At 37.8% G+C, this 21,844-nt stretch overlaps 2 protein-coding genes across 3 annotated transcripts; both read left to right on the forward strand.

The window, feature by feature from the left end:
• The first annotated feature begins 1,189 nt into the window (after positions 1-1,189).
• LOC125930989 (60S ribosomal protein L30-like) lies at positions 1,190-1,525 on the forward strand. The gene has a single exon (XM_049643140.1). It carries the CDS (start codon positions 1,190-1,192, stop codon positions 1,523-1,525), a length of 336 nt encoding a protein of 111 aa, XP_049499097.1.
• A 10,144-nt stretch (positions 1,526-11,669) lies between these two features.
• On the forward strand, positions 11,670-21,632 carry STEAP1 (STEAP family member 1). 2 transcript variants are annotated; one of them, XM_049641409.1, is made up of 5 exons: positions 11,670-11,751; positions 15,523-15,634; positions 17,887-18,399; positions 18,985-19,149; positions 21,271-21,632. In XM_049641409.1, the coding sequence occupies exons 2-5, from the start codon at positions 15,554-15,556 to the stop codon at positions 21,526-21,528; spliced, it is 1,017 nt and encodes a 338-aa protein (XP_049497366.1). In that variant the 5' UTR covers positions 11,670-11,751; positions 15,523-15,553; the 3' UTR covers positions 21,529-21,632. The 2 variants fall into 2 exon arrangements, with proteins under 2 accessions (XP_049497366.1, XP_049497365.1); XM_049641408.1 differs by having other exon boundaries at positions 11,678-11,751; positions 15,549-15,634.
• Positions 21,633-21,844: the final 212 nt, after the last annotated feature.

The following is a 21,844-nucleotide window of genomic DNA, read 5'->3' on the forward strand; positions in this document are numbered from 1 at the left end:
TTACTTGACTTTATAGAAACAAATTGTTATGTGGGCAAAAGATGCTCTAACAAAATCAGTGAAGAAATAACCTGTGATCTATGAAGATATACTTGAACTTGCAGAACTTGCAGGTAATTAGAGAAAAAAAATTAAAATTAAAATAGCCATATTATGAGTTTGTACATATATCAGTTTAGCAATGTCTCAGCTCACAGCTGCTGTTCATGATTCTTAAACAAATCTTTTAAGTAATGCCTGAGGTTAAAGTGGGGTTGTGAAAGCTGCTTGGGGAATGGGGTGATTTCTTCCCTCCTACAGTAACCTGCATAGATCACGGTTGTGCTTCAGCTGTAGCAGAAGCTTGGGTGTGATGTGTCTACTTTGACCAAGGACAAGATCCCCATACTCACAGAAGCTAATATTCAACAGGTTAGGAACCAGAGAAAAACACTTTGGTCACGAAGACTTTGTTCCCTTTTTAACCAATTGACTATAAACTGCTCCAATTTTTCTATGCATATATTTTAGACTCACTAAGATGTTATGAAAGTTAAGGGGAACTATCAGATGCATCACATTGTTGTTGCAAAGAAAAGCTTTGTGCGCTTGAGCACATTATCCTCTCTAAGCATCAATTTCCTGATTTATAAAATGAAAAAAGTACCTATTTTCAAAGAGTTTTATGCACATTAAATAAAATAACTTCTATCACCTCTTAGCTGTTAGAATGGCTATCACCAAAAAGTCAAGAAATAGCAAGTGCTGGTAAAGATGTGGAGGAAAAAGGAACCCTTGTGCACTGTTGGTGGGAATGTAAATTGGTGCAGCCACTGTGGAAAACAATATGGAGGATCCTCAAAACTTTAAAAAAAGAAGTACCATAGGATGCAGTAATTCCACTTCTGGGTGTGCGTTTGAAGAAAACAAAAATACTCATTCAAAAAGATATACAACCCCCCTGCTTATTGCAGCATTATTTACAACAGTCAAGACATGGAAACAACCTAAGTGTCTGCTGAAGGATGACTCAATAACTAGAGTGTGGAATGTATGTGTGCACATGCATGTGTGTGTGCACACTCGCGCACAATGGAAAATTATTCAGCCATGAAAAGGAATGAAATCTTGGTGGGAATTGTTCCTTTCTTGCTCCAGCCATCTTGGCAGCTGCTCTTGGCTGGGTCCATCCCGCACCTAAGGCAGGAAGATGGTGGCTGCTAGGAAGACAAAAAAGTCACTGGAGTTGATCAACTCTAGGCAGCCACTCATTACAAAAAGTGGAAAGCACATGCTGGGATTCAAGCAGACTCTGAAAATGATCAGACATGGCAAAGTGAAACTGGTCACCCTTGCCAACTACTGCCCATCCTTGAGGAAATTTGAAACAGAATACTATGCCATGTTGGCCAAAACTAGTGTCCATCACTACAGGGGCAATAACACTGAATCGGGAACAGCACGTGGGAAATACTACAGAGTGTGCACTCCAGGTATCACTGATCCATATGATTCTGACATCTCATTAGAAGCATGTCATAACTGACTGGTGAAAAGTAAATCATGCAAAATTTTTCTTTAATAAAACTAGCCAGAGCTTGTTTAAAAAAAAAAAAAGTGGGGCACCTGGGTGGCTCAATGGGTTGAGCGTCCGACTTTGGCTCAGGTCATGATCTCACGGTTTGTGAGTTTGGGCCCGCATTGGGCTCTGTGCTGACAGCTCAGAGCCTGGAGCCTGCTTCGGATTCTGTGTCTCCCTCTCTCTCTGCCCCTCCCCTACTCACACTCTGTCTCTCTCTATCAAAAATAAATAAAATGTAAAAAAAAAAGAAGAGAAAAGAAAGAAAAAGAAAAGGAATGAAATCCTGCCATTTACAACAACATGAATGGATCTTGACGGCATTATGCTAAGTGAAGTAAGTTAGACAGAAAAAGACAAATACTGTATAAGCTCACTTATATGTGGAATCTGAAAAAAAATTTAAAAACTGAGCTCATAGATATAGGGAACAGATTGGTGGTTGCCACAGGTGGGAGGAAGGGATGGAGAACAGGTGAAGAGGGACAAAAGGTACAAATTTCCAGTTATAAAATACATAAGCCACAGGATGTAGTGTGTAGTGTGGTTACTATAGTTAATAATACTGCATTGCATACTCGAAAGTTGTTAATAGATTTTAAAAGTTCTCATCACAAGAAAAAACACTTTTTGTAACTATGTATGGTGACAGATGTTAACTACACTGACTATGCTGATCATTTTTCAATATATCCGAATATCGAAACATTATGTTGTACACCTGAACGTAGCATAATTTTATAGGCCAATTATACCTCAATAAAAAATAATAACTTATGGAAATGCTTGAAATGGTAAGAATTTGGTACCAATAAAATCAGTGAATATTACATGTAGATAGTAAAGGATAGTATGTAACGATACGCATATATATGTATATGTATATACACATAAGCAAACATAGATGATGTTCAGACACACACAGGAATGAACATACCGAATCTGATGCCTACTATAAGCCTCATGGAAATTCTTAAAAATTTTTTTAATCTCTATGTATTCTTGAGAGAGAGAGAGAGAGAGAGAGAGAGAGCCAGGGAGGGACAGAAAGAGAGGGAGACACAGAATCTGAAGCAGGCTCCAGGCTCTGAGCTGTCCGCGCAGAGCGGGGCACAGGGCTCGAACTCAGACACCATGAGATCATGACCTGACCCTAAGTCGGTCGCTTAACTGAGCCATCCAGGGGCTAAGCCTCATGGAAATTCTTTAGACCTTGGAATATGCGCAGCTATCATAATACCAACACAATCACAAAAAATGCCATCCTTCTCTCTTACAGTGAGTTTGAAAAAATCTGGTGAAACAATGTATGCAGAAAGCAGCAGAGGCAGATGCCCTGGGCTCTTCATGTTCACCACAAAGGGCTCTGGCGCCACCGTGTGTCCACATAGCACAGCAGCCCACCACTGAATCAACTCTGCAGAAGCTGTGAAGTCTGGACTTTGCAAAGGCCCCCTTTCCACACTGAGAAAATGAATATGGTTTCCTTGGTAAGAACCCTATCCCGCCTCAGACGGTAACAGTGCATAAAGTTCGCTTTAATTGTCCACCAACTTATTTCTGTGTTTTGTGTTGAATTATCCCAACTGACCACTCTCCCTGTGAAGTTCATGATGTTCTTAAGGATTCTGTAGCTGCCCTTATCAGGAGAGATAAGCATGTTGCATGATGGACTAGAACATGATCAGGAAAGAGCTATAATAGAGGTGTGTAGACAAAAATGAGGGCGTTGGGGGAGGCTAACTTGAATACAAAAGCAGAACTAAAGACAGGCCGACAGCAAGGGCTGAGTGAGAGAATTCAACTCAATTTTTTTTTTTTTTTTTTTTTTTTTTTTTTTTTTTTTTTAGCTGCAGTTACTATGAGTCATGCTCTCTGCTCAGGGCTAGAGATATGAAAAAAGCTAACACTTTAACAAGCTCACTGAGGAACGAGAAATCTTCAGGAAGTCCTAAGGAATCAAAACCAATACACTTAGAAAACCTCTGGTTAACCCAACGAAGCAGTGCTTTGGGGGAAGAACCCTACCAAGTTTATAAAGCTAATTTCTAGACATAAACATGTTGCTAGACAAGAGTAAACTTCAATCGATATATGCCACTTCTGGTTTTGGAGAGAAAACAAAATCTTTCTTTTTCCCCATGAAAAAACTTTCACTCTTCAGAGGCCAAGTTCAAGAAACATCCACTTCTCCACTATATTTTCCATAACAAACTAAATGCCAAATTATTGCTCCATCACTTCCATGAATTTTAGGCACCTCTGTCTGTATTTTATTACCCAGTTCTTGGTTCTAAGTGCTTCTGCAATTTTTTCACTAGTGAACTCAGTTATTCATATATCTTATCATCCCATTTTACTCAAAGGGCATACATTCTGAAGACAAAGAACAATTCATCAATTTTTGCAGTTTTTTTTTTTATTTATTTAGAGAGAGAGAGAGCATGTGAGCAGGGGAGGGGCAGAGAGAGAGAGGAGACAGAGAATTCCAAGCAGGCTCAGCACTGTCAGTGCAGAGTCCCACACGGGGCTTGATCCCATGAACTGTGAGATCACGACCTGAGCCGAAGTCAAGAGTTGGACGCTTAACTGGCTAAGCGACCCAGGCGCCTCATCAATTTTTGCAGTTTCAGAGTCATACCCTCCATCCCGTTCAGCTGGTCTTGACTCCCATCAGACCAAGGCTCACTCACTGTCCTTCACCCCTCCCCACAAGACTGTGGGCATCTCACATTTCTCTTCTTTCTCCTAATCTCTGAGAAAAAGGGGGCCCCTGCTTCTGCCCAAAGATAATTTTTCTGCCATGTTCTGCTTCTCCTCTCTGTTCACTTTTCTCCAGTACCTAATTCCATCAACTAATCTCTTTTTTTCATAGATCTTCAATCTCTCTCTACATGGAGCTCTCTTCTTCTCAGCCTATAAGAAGAATCTAATCTCTCTCAACCTTGAAAGAATGTTCTCTAGCTGCTGCTCCAGCTCTCCTTCCTTTTGTATCCAACCTATCGGGGTCTGTTCCCCACTTCTCCATTGCTGCACTCAGTATGGCTTCCTCCCTCAATGTTTGCATACAGTTAACTGAGTCATCTCAAAGGTTGAATCCAACAGTCTTTTTTACTTCTTACCTTATTTGACTTTTCATAACACTTCACACTGTCGACCACTTGCTCCTTAAATTCTCCCCAAGAAGAAGCAATTTATCAGCTCTTTGCGATATACTATGTTCTTTACTAAGCCTGAGAAATCAAATGAAAAGAAATGGCCCCTGCCTCTGAACAGTTGACAGTTTAGCAGAGAACACTGAGTACAAAGAAAGGAAAGTGCAGAAGTCTCTGAGTCTTCTGGTTCTCCTACTGAACTTTTCCATGTTCCCCTTTCCCTACAACAAAGGTCTCTTCAATTTTTTTATCATATACCCTATCTATGTATACATCCCTAATATACTTATAAATATAAGCACATATATACAATCATAGGCTAAAATCTGAACATAATAAGGTAAGATTTGTCACTATCTATGTTAGATATAAATCCACATTTCAAATGGTCTTCTGGATGGCTTTCCCAAAAATTACTTTGTAATGAAACTGACAAAGAGGTTTAACTTGAAGTAAGAAAAAATGCCAGCTCAAGGATATTTATACACTGTTGGTGGGAATTTTAACCGGTACAGCCACTATAAAAAAGAAAAAGAAAAAAAAACAGTATGGCAAGTTCCTAAACAAATTAAAAATAGAACTACCATATCATCCAGCAAGCCCACTTCTGGATATATACATATATATATATATATATATATATATATATATATATATATACACACACACACACATACACACACACACACATATATATGTATATATATGTGTGTGTATATATATATATATATATATGAAGGAAATAAAATCACCATATTGAAGAGATCTCTTGAGGAGATATATATTATGCATTTGATATATTATATATACTCAAATGCAAACACATACACACACATTGGAATATTGTTCAGACATAAAAAAGAAGAAAATTCTGCCATTTGTGACAACATATATGAAACTTGAGCACATTATGCTAAGTGAAATAAGGAAGAGAAAGACAAACACAGAGAAAGATATCACTTACATGTGGAACCTAAAAAATGAACTCATAGAAACAGAACAGACTGGTGGATTCCAGAAGCCAGGGCAGGGGTGGGGAGGTGTGGAATGGGCGAAAGTGGTGAAAATACAAACTTCCAGTTATAAGGTGAGTAAGTCCTGGTGATGGAATGTATAGCATGGTGACCATACTTAATACTGCATTGTATATTTGAAAATTGCTAAGGGAGTAGTGCTTAAAAGTCCTCACCACAAAAAGAAAATTGTTAACAATGTAAGGTCATGAATTTGTTAACTAACCACATGTTACATGTCAATTATATCTCAATGAAGCTGACAAAAAATAAAAACAAAAGACAGCAGCAACAAAACATGCCAGTTCTTTCACCTTCTTTTTGTTGGCTTATGCTTTCATTATAGATATTTATCTTCAAACTGCAATTTCTTTGCAAGAGTCTTTTAAATGACTGTTTAAGTTGACTTATAGAATTCAGCATAATGATAGATACACACACACACACACACACACACACACACACTGCACTTAATGAGTATTTATTAACAAAGTAATATGCATTAGGGCTTTGGTATTTTCTGTGCTAAGAAAAAAATATGTTTCGGGTCCTTAGGAAGACTTTAGAAACCCAAGGTGCTGAAACTGGAAAAGCTGCTAAGAAGGGGCTCTGGGTCACTTTGCATAAATACTCCTCTCTCGGGAATATAAATAACATGTCATATAGATTTACCTTCTTGGTACCCCTAGTATTGCTTTTCAGTTATGGCATCTGGCTATTTTTTCTAATTAAAAGGAAAAATTAATCCTATGGTAGCAAGGAGCTTCATAGTGGAACCAAGCAGTGTTCCCACTGAGTATTCACCACGTCCAGCCGTACCTGGCAAGCCAGCAGGAAGACCGTGTGAGAGATCCTCCACACAAGGATGCTCATGGTCAAGACATATAAGGGCTTGCTTTGGTTCTAACACCCTCCAGTGTAAGACTAAGCTGTGAGTCACAAGTTTACCCTGAACCTTCAAACAGGCTTCAGAATGAGGAAGACATTAAGCCCAATGAAGGAAGAAATCAAAGTTCCCAAGCTTGGTATGAACACAAGGATCAGAGTTGGAGGTGAATGGAGAATGTGGCGGAGACTTCTAGCTGTTTGCCAAAATTTGCTACCCATTTCCACGCTAACAGACCTTAAAAGCTGGCCACTGGGCCAGAGACTACATTTCTCTGCCTACCTTGACACATGACTAAATTATCACCAATAGAATGTGAGAGAAAGTGCAATTTCTGCCTCGATAATTGCTTTGGACTTGTACTCTCTCCTTTTCCTGCCAGCTAGACCATGGATCTGCCTATGCCACGCTTCAACCATGATGCCAAGAACAGTGCCCTAGGAGACGGCAGAGCTGCCAGATGGAAGGGGTCAGTATGGTGTGCCTAAATGACGTCGTGGAGCAGAACAACCTCACCAACATGGAATACCCGCTGCAGGACTATTACAGGACAGTGAAACCACTTGTTTAAATGCCCTATTTGGTCTTCTTTGTCAGAGTAGCTTAGCCAACACTCTAACGGATACCGAGGGGAAACTGAATGGATTACTGGATGGTTTCTGTTAACTGTTACTCTCTTGAATCCACCCTCCCCCCACCCCAACCAAGTACAGCCTGAGGAAACTTTGGCTGCGTATTTGTGGTTATAGAGGTAGTGTTAAACAAGAGAACTGGCATCAAGCAGACTTTGGCTGAAGTCCCAGCTTGACCTCTAAAAACTATACAACTTTGATTGAGTTACTTGAACTTTCCAAGCTTCAGTTCACCTGTAAACAGAGGATTATAGCAATACAGTGGGGATACTGAGAGAACCAAACACAGTCCTGGGAAAGAGTAGGAATTTCAGAACTGAGAGCGTCCTTTCTTCTGGAAGCTCAAATCCAGGAATCAGTAGGCATGGTTCTTTATGCCAAGGACTTTTTATAAGCCAGAGTCCATTACAAGAGACTTTAGGTCTAACTCTACCAATCAGCGTTCTTGAACTATCTATTGAACCAGCTCCCCCTATCCAACACTCTCCAGCTCCCCATTTCCTGCAACCCAAAACAGGTAAGGCTGTGATTTCTGTGACAATGACAACTCTGGACCTACATGTTCCTATAGTAGAAAACAAGAAGGATACAGACTAAGGAAGGTGGGTAAGAGTGTGTCCTGTGTGAAAGAAATAAGTAACAATGGATATTTGCCATAGTTTTTCTCTAAATGATGTCTAGACATTCATAGGCTCCATATATATGTGCCCAATACAACTTTTCTGAGACCAAGGGCTAAAATCACCGTCCACAAACATTTACAATGAGTCTATTCCATCAATCCCTATGTTACAAGAGATACAAGGATTAAAGTTGGCAAGGTCTCTACTCGCTTAAAGTTCACATTTTAATGAGGATAACAGAAACACATATAAAAATCTTTAATATAGACAGACTCTAAAAAGTGCTATATCAAACAAGCTAGGGTATGGGCTTAGCTACTATAACAAAGAGGACCCAGATGGCATGGTTTAAACAAGAGTGTATTTCACTATCACATAACGTCTGATATACACATGTGGTGAAAGGAGAAATTGCCTAGTTTAAGTAATATTATGGAAATTGTGAAATCTATCCCCTTGGTCCTAGTGCTTCTTTTTCTTCTAAGATACAACCCTTTTACAGCTCCCCAGTGTAAATCTTCAAGTTACTGACATTTCACTCCCTATACTAGAACATATTTTCAAAAAAAGCACTGAAATATTTATTTATAGTAGGATGTAAATAACTGGTGAGGCTTAATATGGTACCATTTCCAGGGACTTTAGCCCTTTGATGAATTACAACAGATACAAAGACAATAGGGGTGCCTGGGTGGCTCAGTCGGCTAAGCATCTGACTCTTGATGTCAGCTCAGGTCATAATCTCTTGGTTGGTGGGATTGAGCCCTGCATCAGATTCTCAGGCTCTACACGATGGTGTGGAGCCTGCTTGGGATTCTCTCTCTCTCTCTCTCTCTCTCTCTCTCTCTCTCTCTCAAAATAAATTTTTTAAAAAAGATCCAAAGAGAATAGAATATATTTCGTCATGGAATTCTGAGCATCATTAAACAGTATTTGGGCAGAGATAGATCTGTGAGCACCAAAATAAACCAGCTATTCTTAAAATCTATCCAGAATAGATGTTGAATGTTAACAGTGTTGGTAAAAGAACAATAAATTGGGTTGGGGTAAATTACGTGGAAGAATTTTTTAATCCCAAACCCAACAGTAGAACTTCTGTCTACTCCCAACCACCTTCACAAACAGACTTGGGGACAAACTAATCACACACAGTACTTTGATCATTAACAGGAAATCTTGAGAGAGTGAAGAGAATTTATCATAGAAGGGTAGCAGAATTAGAAAATTAGGCCAGTAGACCTTTACCATGTGTGCATTAAAATGATCATTTTGACAAAATATTTCTTCATGAATTTCAGGTAATTTTTGCCTTGTCTTAAGATATATCTGACCATTCTTAGTAAGTAGACTTGGAAGTATGTTGATCATAATTTGAATTACTGTGCCCTTAGGAGTTAGTTTGATTTCCCAAGGAGATAAACTAAATAAAGTTCTTATCATCAACTTACAATTTACTGTGTATTGCTCTTGTGATTATTTTTAATGGTGCGATCATTTTTATTTTATCTTTTACACCATCATACTCCATTCTTCTTAAATGGCAGTCATCCCATCAAGTTCTAAGATTAAGTTGCTTATTGGTCAGAGAGAAGTATTCATAGATACTAAATTATTGTTACTTTCCCCATGACATGTTCGTGTGAAATCACTAGTTTAGTTCAAATAACACTGAAGAACTGTTTTGTTAGTATACTCTCTTGCTATAGTTTAAGTTCATCACAAAATATTCTGAATCATCCATATTCGATTGTAGCTCACAGTTGAATTCCTATTTTAAAATTCTCTAGTGCTTATGTGTCATGCCAAAACCGGTAGTCTGATTTTCAAAATTTTCAAAATTCAAACCGGTAATACTGTTTTCCACAAATCATACTGGTTTTAAAAAGTTTGTGCTATATAGAGGTTGACTCAGAACATTTTACATGCTTTGGCTTTGTGTTTCTCAAAAAAAAACAAAACAAAAACAAAACACTTTTTCTTTATCTCATACCCAAATCACAGGTCATTTGTATGCAAAAATTGCAGAAATTTCATTTGTAATATTAACCCCTGATGACTCAGTAGAAGTTCTTTAATACCATGGTTTTTTAATCCAACATTGTGTTGCCTTTATAATATCTACAAACTAATTTGTAAACAACCTCATATTTTCAATCTTTTCACTTTGAAACATAGGGTTGCTGGAGAGGAGGTGGGTGGGGCAGATGGGCTAGATGGGTGATGGGCATTAAGAGGGGCACTTATATGGGTGTTATATGTACACCATGTATACATGGGTGTTATATGTAAGTGATGAATCACTAAATTCTACTCCTGAAACCAATACTACACTATATGTTAGCTAACTTGAATTTAAACTAAATTAAATTAAGCTTAATTTAATTTTAAAAATTTTAGTTTAAGTATAAAACAAAACATTTGGGCTTGATTTTACAGGTTTTAATTAGAAGAAGAAAAACAGTTTTAGTTGGAATTTTCTATAATTAGCCAACTTATATTAATATAATAATAACTTCCTTATTCTCTTCATGTGCAAAACATATTATTAAAAAGAGAATGACCTTTGTTCTACCAAAGCTTAAAAAATGAAAGCAATATTGCTTTGCTCAATCATTTAAAACCCAAGATCATTTGAAAAATTCAACAATGCTTAAACTCATTCTTAATTCTTTGTGGTTTGTGCAATAAATACAGAGAGATTTTTTTTTTCCAAAACTTTTTTAAGTGATTATTTTCTAGTTTCACTAGAAATAAAGTGTAAGATTCTATTTCTACCACAAGGCGTCAGTCCATGGTAATTTAATCTTCAAAGGGCTTTAATATTACCCTGTGGAAAGTCAATGAGTACAAAAAAAATACATATTAAAACAGGCACAGCCCTTAGTTGATTACAATCATGAAATCGCAGTTGAGAGTTTATCTTCCTTTGTTTTTCTAATCAGGTTAGCTCTGGGGATGTTGTGCACTAACTCCCCAAATGTTGCAATTCAGGTTTCAGACACGCTAACCCTGAGGCTGGTTCCAACTCAGAGTTAAATCCCCCGCACACATTCTCTTTCTCCACAACCCTCATTTTTTTTAAAAACACCCCAACACTTTTAAATAGTGACAGTAGCTTTAATTTCAGTTTGGAGTACCTGATTGGGTTAGGTATGGGAAGTTGGCTTTAATATATCAGAGGCGAGGAAGAGGAGCTAGCATGGAGTTGAAGGGCTTATGACAGAGTTTGTGCAGTTTAGCGTGCAAGATTTGCACAATTTAGTGGGCAAGTCACTCTCAGAGATTCAGATTCGGATTCCTCAACTGTAAATAGCAGTCACTTGCTGCGAAGTTTTAAATGGACTAGCTAAGCTCTAAAGCAGTCCATGTCATAGTGTGATCTGAGAGTGCTCCAGCATCACCTGGGAACTTGTTAGAAATGAGGAAACTCGGGTCCCATCCCAGGCTTGAGGATCAGGAAACCCTGAGGGAGGCCCCAATCAGTGTGTTAGCAAGGCCTGCAGGTGATACGCATTAAAGTTTGAACACCACTGCTCCAAAGAATTACACCAGTGTTCGTTACTTAGATTAACCAAAGTGGGAGGCCGAGGAGCAGACCTGAGGCAGGAGACAGGGCCATTTGAAAGAAAATTGGGAGCAGCCAGGTTGCAATGTGGGGATACCCTTGATTGGGTCTCTGGGACCTCCAAGGAATGCCACTCCAAGGAGCCGCGCGGACTCCAGGCACCTGCAGGTGGCGCTGGACGGGCCACTGACACGGAGGCGGGGTCTGCAGCCAGAGTGCAGGCTTTGGACTCCCAGGGCTCGGACGCCGCGTGGGGCTGGCACTTCCCCGCAGCAGTTGCGCCGCAACTTACCGTCCGGACGGTTGCGCCTAGAAGCGGGTGAGTCCCTAGAATCGTCCCAGCTCGCCGCTTGCTCCCCGTCTCCGGGTGCCCCTGGGAGGGCGGGCGCGGGCTCTCAAGTCTCGGGAAGGGTGTAGCGGGTTGCAAGTCTCCCAGCCCTGGGGCGGAGGCGCTCCGGGGCGAGTGTAGCTCAATTCTCCCCTTATGCGCGGCTCCAGGACGCGCTGCCCTCCTGCCTAGCTCTCCCCGGAGCACACTGCTCCGTTGTGGCCGGTCCAGGGGCTGGGAGCCAGGGACTCACAAGAAGTCTTTTCGCTAGGGGCTTGGGGAGTATGATGGGTTATTAAGTTTGTCCTTCGGTTGGGTTCTGATGGCAAGTTTTCCAGCTTGGCAAAATCGCGGCGGGTTTGCATAGCATTGATGAATGGTACATGGTGCTTAAAATCGTGTGACTTGACTTCAGGTTTCCTAGTAACAGGAAGTTTTCATTTTAAGTTCTGGGAACATTAGTCCTACTCTTTCAGGATCTGGTTTGAGATTCAAGTTCTCTCCAAATAGTGGATCAAGGCTTTATATATGTCATGGGTCAAACCCACCAGAAGGGATTTATAGACATAAACATTTACAAACACTTCTAAATTTCTTTCCCTGTATTAAAAAAAAAAAAATCCCACAATATCCTGACATTGACTAAGATTTATTTAACACAGATATTAAGCAATGCTTTAAAAAAAAAAGAAAAAAAAACAGCCCAGTGAAAAAAAACATCTCTTTACATAGTTAAATGTGGTGAAACAAGTATATGCTTGAAAGTTTAGAAGGTTTGGAAATGCAAAGCAATTCATATTGTATTCTAGTCATCCAGTTTCTTCATATTCTAAACTCTTTGACAAAAACATGAGTCAGTTGGGCTGTGTCAATATTTAGCAGGAACGTCAGGTCAGCAGCCATCCTGGTACAGCAAAACAGAACAGTCGCATCAAAAATATGTTTTGCTTTTTAAATGGGATGAAAGTTAGAGAACTTTGGGTCAAATCTGGAGTTCCAAACATCTGAACACTATGTAGTTTCCTGGTTTTTTTTTTCTTTCATGAAAAGATTTTACTGTAGAATTTAAATTATACATTTGGTTAATGTCTGATGGAAACCAACATATTTGATTTGACTGGTATTTTATTTTCTTGGTTTCTGGCACAAATCTAACTGTGGACCACAGAGCCAACAGGCTCCCTCACTGCCCTGGACTTTTCCTTGGCCTTGCTCTTCAGTATGGTCTTCCTACAGTGCAGATGAATGGGTGGATACTTCTCCAAGGCCACTTTGCCTTTTCACCCAGATTCTGTATGAAGTGGCCCTCACTCAGCAAATGCTGCCAACTTGCTTGACGCCCCAGGACCAGGTCTGCAAGAGAGCCCTCACCCTTTCCGTGCCACAATCTGTCTATAAAACTGCCTTCCTTTAGAATTCATTGCATTACCATGCGGTTAGTTGTTGAAATTTCTGCCCTCTCCCCTAGACTTTGAGGTTTTGAGAGCAGAGGCTCCATCTCATTTAACTTCACATTCCCACTGCCTAATATTATTGTTCACAATAGAATTAATGAGTTTATATTGAATGAGTGTAGATTTGTGTGTTAACATCTTTGCCATCCTACAACTCAGAGTTAAAACATCTAAACGTAGTGCATTATATTTTGTTCGATTACAGTAGATAAAACTTCTATTCTTATTCGTAGACACACACCCACCTCCCAGAGTACTCTATAATGTTGGTTAAATCACTAAATGATTTGGAATAATATTTATTAAGGAAATAAACCGTGAGCTCCTCCAGAACAGACATAAAGTCTCATTTCTTTTTCCTCAGTGTCTATTATAAAGTTGAGTTCCATAAATATCTGATGATTGGCATATGCTTTACTCAGGAGTCTTTAAAATGCCAGTGATAGATACCCTATTGAAACTAAAGCAAAAAAGGAAATGTATTGGCTTGTGTGACTGAAAAATTCATTATCTGGTCTCCAGAACTCTAAATACTTAAAATATATCACCAGGACTCTTCTGTGTCTTTCCCCATTTCTTGCTTGTACTTTCGTGTGTTGGCTTTCTCCTGTTCTGTTGAAGATATCTTCCTCCTTATGGCATGTAGAAGAAAGCATAGAAGGCTCCAATCATCCCAACTTAAAAACATGTTAAAGACATCTCTTTATCTTCCACTTCCATATATAAATATCAGAGAGGGACTCTAATAATTCAACTACGGTTGTATGCCATCTGTAAGCCAATCAGTGCCATCAAGGAAACAGAGAACTGTGATTAGCCAAGACTGAGTCATATGCCAAAGGAGGGCCATTTCTCCAAATGGAGAAAATGTGGGCAGAACAAAACAAATATCCTCAGCATGAACACTGCAAATTTTCAAGATAGATAATATATGGAAAATGTTCTCAGAGCACTTCAACAAAGGCAAATGGTTGGCATTATATAAAGATGGCTCCTCTTTATTTTTTGAGAAAAGCAAACCTTTAAAAGTTGGAGAATGTGGGCGCCTGGGTGGCTCAGTCGGTTAAGCATCTGACTTCAGCTCAGGTCATGATCTCACAGTTCGTGAGTTTGAGCCCCACTTCAGGCTCTGTGCTGACAGCTTAGAGCCTGGAGCCTGCTTCAAATTCTATGTCTCCCTCTCTTCCTGCTCCTCCCCCGCTCATGCTCTGTCTCTCTCTCCTTCAAAAATAAATAAAAACATTAAAAGAAATTTTTTTTAATAAATAAAAGTTGGAGAATGTTTAAAGTATTTTAAGCTACTCCTGGAAACAACTTTGCACTTAATAAAGTATTATAGGTGGTCTAAAATTCAGGAACACTTGGAATGTTTCTGTCAGTCAAGTTGTTGTATATCTAATCTGTTTTTCTCATTGAAGTGCAAATTGGTGAGGTAATCCTCAGAAATAAATTTAGAACTAATAAAAAACAGTGAATAATATTGTAATGTTTCTCTTCCTTAAAAAAAAAAAATAATAATAATGCCACCCCAAGCCTGAGGAGGACCTGTGAAGGGTGTTAAGAAAGAGATTCTTTTGTCAGGCAGGAAGTTTGGAGAATTGGCATGTCAATGATTGAACACGATTCAACAACCCCTGTGGAAATATACTAACAGTTCATGTCTTACCTACAAAAACCAACCTGTTACTCCAATGAGAAAATGACACTCTGAACATACAGCTTTTGGTCCTTTATGCCACTATCAGGGTCCACCTTTCCAAAAGTGTCTGTTCTGTTTACTGTCTGAACCTCAGAATACATTGTCCCCATAAAGTCATTTAATTATTTCAGATTCCAGTATCAACCCCAAAAGTCTATTCAACACAACTTCCTAAAGGATAATCTTACATCAGCCAATTCCAACCTCTACTGATAGCATTGTGCCTCAAAAAAAACAAAACAAAAAAAACAAAAAAAAAAAAAAAAACATTCCTAATTCTATTTACCTTTGAGCAGAGTTGGCTTTCCTCTAAATGAGCACCAGGAGTCAACTTCTTCTAAAATAAAAGGTGACATCTGACTCTTTGAATTCCCTATAGACATGTTTGTCACTCATTGCACCAATAGTCAACAAAGAAAAGCAGTTACTGTTGACACAAGGGCACTAGTTTGAGATTCTTACAGATTATGTGAGGTTAAATAGTAAATCAGTCACTATCTGTATTTTAATTATACTTTCTAGGCCACTCACGTCCTAATGTGAGTAAATTTTTCATATTGCCCTATCTATCCAACGTTAGACTTAAAGAAGATAATTGTGTTTTCATAGGTGGCTGAAGCAATTCTATTTTACAGAATTAATGGAGAACAGACAAGACATTACAAACCAAGAACCTTGGACAATGAAACCTAGGAGAAATCTAGAAGAAGATGATTATTTGGTAATATAATAATAATAATTAATTAAAATCTAGAAACATGATTTTAATGCTGTCCTCCATCTCCTAGGGTTGTAAAAGTGATTTTCACCCTAGCTGCCTGATATCTTGACTCTGATTCCTGTCACTGATATTGTGATGGGTGAAGGTATAGTGTGGTATGTAAGAGAAAGTCTACCTTGATTGACTTGTCATGGACTTAGTTGAATAACCTCAAATAAGTCACTGAAAATCCTGGGTCTTGGTTTTTCAATAAAATGAGAGAGTTGGACTAGTTCATCTCCAAGGCCCTTCCAATTCCTTCTAACATACTGTGGGTCTAAATTTGTAGAAAGAGTCACCAGTGCCCATATAACAGTAATTTTGTGAGCATGCATTTTTTTTTCCATAGGTATTATGGCAGCTTACCAAGAGATCATCAAGTTAATTGATGATTCACCATTTAAACAAATAAATTCCATTTTGGAATAAGAATCATTTGTCCCACTTTTGTGCCACCTTACATTACTCGACTGAAAAAGTGTTGGAAATTTTTTGTTCCAAACCCTTTTCACCTTTCTAAATGGTATTGCCTGCAGTTGTTACAGAAATTATTTTACCTTAATTATTTTAATAGGAAAAATAGTATATATAATAATTATATTAGTGTTACTTATTTATATTATTTTTGTTAATTATTTTAATGGGAATAATAAGATAGTACTAGCACACATTCTATAAAATAAGTGTGCATAAAATAAAATCATCTTCATTTTTCAAGTTAACCATCTTACCTGCTGTTCTATAAATCTTCATCATTAACCAGAAAATTGATCTCAGTCGATTGTACTTAGATTGTTTTAACATGCAGAGATGACAGAAGCTGTATCATGCTCAACTCCCTTCTAAATGGAGCACCTGGAAAAAGCATTGGATGTAACAGTGATTTATCACTGAAAGTAAAAGTGAAATGGCAAGAGGCTACTTTTAAACACTAAAAATGATAGAGAACTATGTGAATTAAGGTTATTCTGCATAAAATGAGGAAATGAACAAGATCATGACTAATATTTTGAGCACTAAAATTTTATGGTTCTACATATAGAGCTCTAAGAAATGAGAAATAACATACTGGGTGAAAAAGCAAATTTATTAATTAAAGCAATACAATATGAAACATTCTAAGTTCTTATTTAGAAGTGTTGTTTTGTTTTGTTTTGTTTTGTTTTGTTTTGTTTTGTTTTGTTTTACCTTGCTGGTATATCAGTCAGTTGGGGAAATGACCAAATATTCAAAGCATTCTTCTTTTGAGTTGTTGACTGCTTAGAAATGCAACTGGGTAAAGAAGTATAACTTTCTTAGGAAATAGATCATCCCTATGGGATTTAACTACTTATATAAACTTTGCACCTTCTGATAGAGTAGTTGTCAATCACTAATTACACAAATGAGATATTTTAGAAATATAAAATCAAAGTATATCATGATGGAAATTAGATATTTTCATAATTGTAATGACTATATTCTTCTTGATCCTTTGTACTTGACTTAATGAAGAATTCACTCTTTAATTCTTTGTGGAGAGTTGCCCAGTAACCAATAAAAATATTATAAAACAAATACAACTATCTATGTAACCTACAAGTATTATTTTTACCGAGGATTCCTGAATTTTTTTTTAAGTTTTTCAATTTTAGTTTCCCACTTACATTATTCTATTCTTTGGTGCCTTCAACATAGAAACACAATGGTGTGAGCTTTAATGGAGATATCTTCGGTCTTAACAAAGCATGTATCCTTCTGTCTTACAGAAAAATGAGTAACAGAAACTAATGGAGAATCCTAGAGGCATGTGGGTGGCTCAGTAGGTTAAGAATCCAACTCTTGGTTTCGCCTTGGGTCATGACCTCACAGTTCGTGAGATCGAGCCCCGTGTTGGGTTCTATGCTGGCAGTGCAGAGCCTGCTTGGGATTCTCTCCCCCCCTCTCTGCCCTTCCCCACTTATGCTCACTCTCTCTCTCTCTCTCTCTTTCTTTCAAAAAATAAATAAATAAAAATTTTTTAAAAATTTATAACGGAGAATCCTAACATAGCTAAGTCTACCTTTGATCAGTGCTACATAGGACTATGACATCTTCAGCTAACCAGTATCCAAAAGCAAGGTTCTGAATGTCCTTTTTTACTAATAAGCACAATGAGCAAAATAAGTAATTAGTTGAAGAGAAATCCCATTATTTTGTTTAATTTTTAAGTGTTTATTTTCTTTCCATTGTAGAATAAGGACTCAGGCGAGACCAGCATGCTAAAAAGACCTGTGCCTTTGCACACGCACCAAACAACCCATTTTGATGAATTTGATTGCCCCGCGGAGCTTCAACACAAACAGGAACTCTTTCCAAAGTGGCGCTTGCCAATTAAAATTGCTGCTATCGTATCATCTCTGACTTTTCTTTACACTCTTCTGAGGGAAATAATTCACCCTTTTGTAACTTCCCATCAACATTATTTTTATAAAATTCCAATCCTGGTCATCAACAAAGTCTTGCCAATGGTTTCCATCACCCTCTTGGCACTGGTTTATTTGCCAGGTGTGATAGCGGCAATTGTACAGCTTCATAATGGAACCAAATATAAGAAATTTCCACATTGGTTGGATAGATGGATGTTAACAAGAAAACAATTTGGGCTTCTCAGTTTCTTTTTTGCTGTACTGCATGCAATCTATAGTTTATCCTATCCAATGAGGCGATCCTACAGATACAAGTTGCTAAACTGGGCATATCAACAGGTAGGTGACAATATTGATAATATCACTAAACTAAAAAGTCTAAGTCATCTACAGATTAACTCTATCTTATTTTAATATCAATACCCCAAACCTGTCTTGAAATGCTGTGCTGGGAATGTAATCTGCATTTTTAAATGTTTTAGTGTAACTCTTCATTGGGGCTTGTTATAAATAGTTTTACGCTGAGGATTTTTTTTTTCAGTTGAAAATAGTAAACTACAATTTGAACAACATAAATACGTGTTTTGTTCATGGACAGAGCCACACAGCAACCTTCTGCCACCCTCATGAGATTACTTTGTAACTCTAATTGTTCTTTACCACACAAGCATGCACATTACAATTCTAAGCATCAAATAACTATTACATAAATTAATAAAACAGATATGTAAATGTTGCATTCAAGGAAAGAGACTGATGTCTCCTATGTCACTTGGCTTAGAGGAATGCAAAAAAAAGTCACAGATTTGTGGAAGCTCCAAGTTAGTAGGCCCTCCCGTCATAGACGGAATGTAGAAAGAAGGAGGCTCATCTGCCAGAAACCAATGTTGTTTGCATGCCTTTCCTCTTTTTACCCTCTGGTAGGTCCAACAAAATAAAGAAGATGCCTGGATTGAGCATGATGTTTGGAGAATGGAAATTTATGTGTCTCTGGGAATTGTGGCACTCGCAATACTGGCTCTGTTAGCTGTGACATCTATTCCATCTGTGAGCGACTCTCTGACGTGGAGAGAATTTCACTATATCCAGGTAAATTATATACAAAAGAACTCTGGCCCCTCAGAGAGGCAAATCTTTTTGTACTTATAATATCATCAAGTATATTGACTTTACACCATAAAGAAATGACAGATGGTTTTCCAATAGCAAAAATCCCACACTTGTTCCAATCAATAACGTGCTCTCCAATCATTTTTCCCTGTTGCTTCTAAATAGAAGTGTCTTCTAGACATAAATAAAAAGGCATTACTCGAAGAAAAATATTCTAACACTTGAAACTTGTTAGACAATTTTCTATTCACCTACTAACTACAAAGGTGATATTTTAGGAATTTAATATCCACAGTTTTTAAGTTCCCCCAAAATGAAAATATTCTTTTGCCTGTCCCCTGATTTTATTTATGCCTTTTAAGTTACACAGCTTGGTACTATCCATAAAAAAGCATCTCTCCTTGAAATACGGAGTTTTATCTACCGAAGATATTCTAATATCTAATTTTAAAGGCTGCTTTTTCCAACTTCCATTTCATGTAGCTCTCTCACTGGAAGTTGCTGTATTCTTGGAATTCAAAACTGTCTCAGATTTACTGAGGTTAATCTGCTAGTGGTAGATTACACCCTAAGAAGAGCAATGTGCCAGAATTCACATGGGGGATTCATGTCTGACCAGAGTCAAGGGACTACATTTAATTTAGTCACAGGCATTGCCAAGATTTTTTAAAGTATATTGCTTTAGCTTTTATGGGTGGGCATTTTTGGAAATTCCCACAAAGTCAGACATTCCCCACTATCTCTTCTACAGGTCTATACATATACTTCTACAGACACTTTATCAGGACATCTGATGAGGTTGGAAAATATGTCTCCATCTGAATTTTTCCAGTGGAGCTTAGAAATGGCACCACATTTTCCAAGCACAGTATTTGCTGATTTTGTAGGCTCAGCATGATAGGCATTAGAGTTCTCCATTCCTCATTAAATAACTTTCTTCTTACATTTGCTCTGCCTGTCACACATATGCTGAGCATCGCTTCTCAGATTTAATTAGGAATTCACACACTGCATCTTGACATTCCAGCCCATTCCCACTATGTACACAATACCTAACCCATAATAAGAATACAGTACACACTTGGTTAACTTGATCTTCAGCCAATCACATGTATTTTTCAATTAATAACCTAGAAACTTTTCACTTACAATTCAAGAACTAGTTACTGCATGATTTACCTTGGAGATTTATATTTGAAAATATAAACTTAGCTATTTGATTGTATTCGTTGGGGCTTAAGAGTGCTTACTGCTGAATAATTGTGAGTTGGATTCATTCTGGCAGGCTAATGACCATTTCCAGTAAAATGAATCAAAGTCAAAACTTATCTGGAAAAGCTATTGTCAGAATGCCATAAAATTACGTAGGTGAACAACTGTTTTTAAGCAACTTTTTCTGGATAGTGCCGGGTATCCCAGTGCAAGTTGAAAATTTTCTTCACATCTTCATGTCTCTATGTGCTGTTCAAACAGTGGAAATAATTGTTGGTGTTTTTCTACTTTATCAGGATGTTTGATTTTTAACATGGGCCAAGTTTATTCACTTTAGTATCCATGTACCAAAATCAGAGTCACTTACTTTAGTTGCTTTCATAATTGGTAAAGATCACTAATACCAAATTGATTTTTGCACTAATCTTCAGTCAACCCATTAGTATTTACTGAGCACCCAAAATGCACAAATCATTGTGTTGATTCTGCAGGGACCCTGTGATGAGTAAGAGTCCCTGATCGTAGATGTCTCTTGATAGAATGAAGGCAAATGCTCAAGAGACAAAGCGCCATCAAATAAATGTCATAAGACAAATGAACAAAATGTGGAGAAAAGGAAGACAGTGTTATTGATTGGCTGAGACTGAGAGGAGATTGATTGTGGATTCTCTTAAATAACCTGGGGACAAAGACATTACCCAAAGTAAGGCGGGGATATGTGAAAAGAATGGAAAGATGTGAGTGGACATTATTGAGAAATATGATAGGGAAATAAACACAGGTGAATGAAAGAATTGCCAAGCAGCAGAATATATCCAGAAAAGGTCAGAAAAAATAAACTCTTACTGAACCAATCCCACCAACATAATCTTTTTTTTTCTTTTGCAGAGCAAGCTAGGAATTGTTTGCCTTCTGCTGGGCACTATACATGCATTGATTTTCGCCTGGAATAAATGGGTAGATATAAAACAATTTATATGGTATACACCTCCAACTTTTATGATCGCTGTTTTCCTTCCAATCGTTGTCCTGATTTGTAAAGCCATACTATTCCTGCCATGCTTGAGGAAGAAGATACTAAAGATTAGACATGGTTGGGAAGATGTCACCAAAATTAATAAAACGAAGATGTCTTCCCAGTTGTAGAACTACTGTTTACAAACATTTTTGTTCGATACTGATGTATTTTACCATAAACATTTCAAATTTGTGTTTGTTTAATAAAATGACCACTTGAGGGTCTTCATGTATCTCTTTGGTTATGAGTCATGAGTTTGAAATATGTGTAGTTCTTTGTAGTTTGATTCAAAGCAATAAATAAAATAATCTTCAGCACATTCTCTATGTTCAGTAGAACTAACCATAATAAAACAATCGCATCTGATTTGTCAGAATGTATAGCATATTTATAAATAACAAAAGGCCATGAAGTACAAGTCCTTACTACTCACTAAAAGATATC

The sequence above is a fragment of the Panthera uncia genome, chromosome A2 (genome assembly GCF_023721935.1).
Source record: "Panthera uncia isolate 11264 chromosome A2, Puncia_PCG_1.0, whole genome shotgun sequence".
In the NCBI taxonomy this organism is placed as follows: Eukaryota; Metazoa; Chordata; class Mammalia; order Carnivora; family Felidae; genus Panthera; species Panthera uncia.

Excerpts from the sequence above, each read along its gene's own strand:
- LOC125930989 (XM_049643140.1), top strand. The coding sequence starts at position 1,190 with ATGGTGGCTGCTAGGAAGACAAAAAAGTCACTGGAGTTGATCAACTCT.
- STEAP1 (XM_049641409.1), top strand. The coding sequence starts at position 15,554 with ATGGAGAACAGACAAGACATTACAAACCAAGAACCTTGGACAATGAAA. Across the intron at positions 15,635-17,886 it reads TAGAAGAAGATGATTATTTG|AATAAGGACTCAGGCGAGAC; the intron begins GTAATATAATAA and ends TTTCCATTGTAG. Across the intron at positions 18,400-18,984 it reads TAAACTGGGCATATCAACAG|GTCCAACAAAATAAAGAAGA; the intron begins GTAGGTGACAAT and ends ACCCTCTGGTAG.